Source organism: Lactuca virosa, chromosome 6 (assembly GCF_052849685.1).
Source record: "Lactuca virosa cultivar CGN04683 chromosome 6, Lactuca_virosa_CGN04683_v6, whole genome shotgun sequence".
Lineage (NCBI taxonomy): Eukaryota > Viridiplantae > Streptophyta > Magnoliopsida > Asterales > Asteraceae > Lactuca > Lactuca virosa.
In genome coordinates, this window is record NC_136431.1 from 74,115,108 (window position 1) to 74,120,354 (window position 5,247).

A 5,247-nucleotide genomic window follows, 5' to 3' on the forward strand; every position below is an offset into this window, starting at 1 on the left:
CTCTTTTCCACAACATTTTCATTAAATATATGAAACTTGTTTTTCCACGATTGTTTCTATGGTTGTTTACCATAGCTAGTTGTTAGTTGATATCTTTTGGGTTAAGAACATTATGTTCAAGGTCTAATAGATGACGCCAATCATGATATGTGAACTTTTGTTATGTGATAACTCTTTGCATATGTACCAAAGGTAATGGAGGTTGTTATGTATGCTATATTGTATTCTAGCACGTTGTTGTGTCATAGACCAGTTGTAAACGAGTTTTAGATGGATAGTAGTGATCATACTACGTGGCCTAAACGAGTTTTAGATGGATAGTGGTGATGATAGGAGTTTTGGTGTAGATAGATAAAGTGGGACCTATACACTACTTGTAAGGTGTAAGGTGGGTCCATTATTTATCAAATTTTAAATTTATCAAATAAATGAATAAATAAATAAATAAAAAGTCAAGTTATAAAAAAAAACCTTAAAGGTAAAATGTCAAAATTAACTCTCAATTCTTTCAAACTTTTTGCCAAATGTCACTCTTTTTTCATGTTTTTTAACTTGATCTACGATCATTCCTACATTAATCTTATTCTAGCACGTTGTTGTGTCATAGACCAGTTGTAAACGAGTTTTAGATGGATAGTAGTGATCATACTACGTGGCCTAAACGAGTTTTAGATGGATAGTGGTGATGATAGGAGTTTTGGTGTAGATAGATAAAGTGAGACCTATACACTACTTGTAAGGTGTAAGGTGGGTCCATTATTTATCAAATTTTAAATTTATCAAATAAATGAATAAATAAATAAATAAAAAGTCAAGTTATAAAAAAAACCTTAAAGGTAAAACGTCAAAATTAACTCTCAATTCTTTCAAACTTTTTGCCAAATGTCACTCTTTTTTCATGTTTTTTAACTTGATATACGATCATTCATACATTAATCTTATAGACTTATGCTATACAATAACATAAAAATCTTCGTTTTTAATCAACTGTTTTTACTTATTTAATTGAATTATCACGAATATACAAATCCACATGTATATTCAACCACTCATTTCACTTTCTTTAATAAATGAACAAAAAAACAGTTATCAAAATATAAACAAACAAAATCCTATTCTCTCGCTCGCTTCCCACCCACCCCCCACAAAAATCAACTACTGTTTTCGTCTTCGATTAAACAATAAATCCAACTTCATGTCACTCACGTCCTCCTTCTTCTTCCTCCTTTAACTCTTACCCATTTCCTCCATATGTAGCTTTTCATCTTAACCTGCCATCCACACAGCGACACGCCATTTTTATATAATTTCCATCTCTGTAACCCTCAAATCGAATCTCAAACAATATTATTTTACTAAAGAATCAGCGCAAAACCAAACATACAAAATCCCCATTTCTTGTTTTTTACAGCCATGACAGAGGTTCTCCACTCACCATCTTCGTCTTCCTCCTCCTCCTTACAAACCCTTGAAACCACATTGTATCACTCTGTAAATCAAGAACCGGAAGAAGAATCAGGAGAAGGGGTTTCGAATTCTGGGGTTACAGATTCTCAGGAAGAAGATGAAGATGTGAAGAACAGTAGAGAGAGACATAATCGACATTTGAACTTATTGGCACTCTTGTTGACTCTGTTCCGGAAATCTTTCTGGCCTGCTTCTAACAACAAGAACACGGTGGCGGAAGAAAAGCTGGATCTTTCCGGTATGGAGATTGGGTGGCCCACCGATGTGCGCCACGTCGCGCATGTTACGTTTGACAGGTTTAATGGCTTCCTGGGTTTGCCTGTTGAATTCGAACCTGAAGTTCCCCGAAGAGCTCCTAGTGCGAGGTACATTTCGTCGTTTTCATATCCAAATCGATGGTGTTTTCTTGATGGGTTTCGTGTTCTTGATTCGAATTTCGGTAATTGAATGTATTTTCTTTCGATTTGCAGTGCGACTGTGTTTGGCGTTTCAACGGAATCGATGCAGTTATCATACGATTCAAGAGGAAACAGTATTCCGACGATACTCATACTTATGCAGGAACGTTTATACAGTCAAGGTGGCTTGAAGGTCTGTAAATCTTCGATTATTTTCTTTCAAAAAGATACGAATTCATGGAAATATAAACACAAATTATGCAGGCGGAAGGTATTTTTAGAATCAATCCGGAAAACGGGCAAGAAGAACATTTGAGAAATCAATTGAACAGTGGCGTAATTCCAGAAGGCGTCGATGTTCACTGTTTGGCTGGTCTTATTAAAGTACGTTTTCCAATTTGATTAATCTTTTCAAGAACATAATTTGATTGATTTCGTATAAACGATGGAAATTAACTTGATTTGATGATTTACAGGCGTGGTTCAGAGAATTGCCGACTGGGGTTTTGGATCCGCTTTCGCCGGAGCAGGTAATGCAATGTCAATCGGAGGAAGACTGCGCCACCCTTCTCCGCCGTTTGCCGCCAACGGAAACCGCTCTGCTCGATTGGGCCATTAACTTGATGGCGGATGTTGTTCAACATGAACATATCAACAAGATGAATGCACATAACATTGCGATGGTTTTCGCCCCGAATATGACCCAGATGATTGACCCGTTGACTGCATTGATGTATGCAGTTCAAGTAATGAATTTTCTCAAAACACTCATCACTAGAACACTCCGGGAAAGAGAACAGCCGGCGGTGGAACCGCCTCGTGCTCCGCCACAAGGTCCGCCATTGAAAACCGCCATTGAAGAATCTACCCATGAATGCAAACCGGGTCAGTCAAGTTATCCAGACAAAAACCAACCTCTAGTCAACAATCTAAATTCCAAAAACACTCAATCAGAGAAACTTGAAGCACGACGTTGATCGAGGAAGATGGGTCGTATTATTGTGATTTTTTGTTTTGAATATGTGATTTTTTTGAAACTTTCTTGTTTCTTTATAGATTTCTTTTGGGAGTTGTTGTGAATTTACTAAATAATCAAGTAAAAATCTTTCTTTTTTTTTGGTGTTAATAACGAATTCACTTGTTGTTCGAAACAATTTCTGATAAATTTATCGTGTTTTCAATTTCAAAAGAGATAAAGTCGTAGCCACGTTTTGATTGATTCCTATTTAATAGCATAATTTACACTTTCCTACCTTACGATTTACGAACTACTTGACTATATATCAACATCATCCCAGAAAGAAAGATTCACCACATCTCTCTTTTATCCACTAAAACCCTAGAAAAACATCATCGACATAAGACTAAGAGTAGTCTTTCTTCCATGAGTTCAGAGAGTTCAACGATGTGTAATGAAGAGCTAGGTTTTATGAGCTTCGATGAGGTGGAAGAATTGAAGGACGAAAGGTATGTTAGGGAAGAATGGAAGATGAAAACGAGGAGTGTGGTGTCTTCGGCGGTGGTATGTGGTAGCAGGAGAAGGTCGAGGGTCACCGGAGCAGAATTGCCGCCGCCTATTTCTTCGATAGGGAGGAGTGGGAAGCCGTGAGTGTGGCTGGAAGCTCTCCGGCAAGATGGAAGGTTCATTTTGAAGGAGGTTGTGATTCCGGGACAGGAAATTTTGTATGCTTGTAGAGAAGATGGAAGATTGAAGCTCAAAGTTGTCCAATGTCATGATTTAAAGAGAGATGAAGAATATGGGTATGTTGTTGATCACTAAAATACCAAAATGGTATCATGATATTTTATAAAATGAAGTAACTATTTATTCATAAAATTGTTTAGGATCTTAGTAGAAGTTATCTAACAAAATACATAATCATTCTATGATCAGGGCCGACCTAGGCATGTTCGGAGTGTGCGACTGCACATGACTCGTGTTGTTTCGGAGATACGATTCTAGACCAATAGATGAAAAAGAATAAATTGATGTGATTTAGGGTGTATTGTATTACAATGGGTGGGCATATACTATATAATAACACTAATATCATTGTAAGGGTATTTTAGTCAATTAAGCTAGATTTAGAGGGTGTTTGTTTTATCTTTTAAAACAACTTTTAACTTTTATCTTTTCCTAAAAGTTTAAAAAAAAGATGTTTGGTAAAGGGAAAAGAACTTTTAAAATGAACTTTTTAGATAGAAGGAAAATGAGTGTTTTGAGAAATCAGGTAAACATAACTTTTTGAAACTTTTGAACCACTAAAAACCTAAATTACTTTTATACCCTCACAACTACCCTAATTAATTCAGACACATATGTTCATTACTCTCGTTCTCGTTCTCTCCGCTCATCCTCGTTCTTCTCATCTCTCATTCACTGATCGATCGTTCACCAAGCCATCGGTGATCTTCCTCCAATCAACACTATTGTCGGCGTCTCCTTCCTCGGTCTCCGATCAGGTAAGTTTGACCTCTGATTTGGTTTTCGTTTGTGTCGATTTTCGACTTTCATTAGCAAAGAAAATGTCGATTTTCGATTTTCCTTGCACTGTATGTGATTTGTTCCTTCGATTATGATACATGTGATGTTCTGAAATATTGATTATCATACCTTTGAGAGTGTATGGATTGTTCACAGGGACCGATTTGTGTTAACAAGTACCCATTTGTGAAATTATTCCAATTTGTTTCTTCTGATTTGTGTTGTTTTCATCCATTGTTGTTCTATTTTTTCTGTTTTGATTAACTATAGTTCATGAATCTTATGAAAGATTGATTAGAAATTTTTTAAATTGATGAAATCATCTAGGAAGGTTAATGAAATTGGTTTGTTGTTTAAATGTTGATACTATGTAATTCACAGATAATGGACGAAAACCACACTACTCTTGTTGATTGTGAAACATCTTTAAAAATGAGAAAACCAAAATTTGGGTGGGATAATCGTAGCTTCACGGTGTTTGTTGATTCGTGCTTGATTGAACTAAGAAAAGGCCATAAACCCGGTACTCACTTTGATAAAGTTGGGTGGGAGAATATACAAAAACACATGAAGGACAAAACAAGTTACAGCCTTGAAAAAAAAACAACTAACAAACAAATGGGAGAACGTGAAAATAGAGTGGAAGCTTTATGACCGCTTAATGAGGCTTGAAACCGGACTCGGTGGGACGACAAGCCTAATAGATGCATCGCCTGAGTGGTGGGAGGAGAAAATAAAGGTATGATTTACTATTCTTTTTAATTATTTTAAGTTATGATTGCATATAGATTGAGCATATTTGATTTACATTATCGTTTTGTCTTGCAGGAGAATAAAGATTATGCCAAATTTAGGAACACAGATTTGAGCATATTTGATGAGAAATATGCTATTTTG

General features: G+C 36.1%; 1 protein-coding gene across 1 annotated transcript; it reads left to right on the top strand.

Annotated features, from left to right (window-relative positions):
* The first annotated feature begins 1,127 nt into the window (after nucleotides 1-1,127).
* LOC145121161 (rho GTPase-activating protein 5-like) lies at nucleotides 1,128-2,978 on the top strand. Its single transcript, XM_079056946.1, has 4 exons — nucleotides 1,128-1,832; nucleotides 1,938-2,058; nucleotides 2,130-2,249; nucleotides 2,342-2,978. Exons 1-4 carry the CDS (start codon nucleotides 1,414-1,416, stop codon nucleotides 2,840-2,842), a joined length of 1,161 nt encoding a protein of 386 aa, XP_078913072.1. The 5' UTR covers nucleotides 1,128-1,413; the 3' UTR covers nucleotides 2,843-2,978.
* Nucleotides 2,979-5,247: the final 2,269 nt, after the last annotated feature.

Coding starts and splice junctions, on each gene's coding strand:
- LOC145121161 (XM_079056946.1), top strand. CDS start 1,414: ATGACAGAGGTTCTCCACTCACCATCTTCGTCTTCCTCCTCCTCCTTA. Junction 1,833..1,937: donor CGAAGAGCTCCTAGTGCGAG/GTACATTTCGTC, acceptor TTCGATTTGCAG/TGCGACTGTGTTTGGCGTTT. Junction 2,250..2,341: donor GTTTGGCTGGTCTTATTAAA/GTACGTTTTCCA, acceptor GATGATTTACAG/GCGTGGTTCAGAGAATTGCC.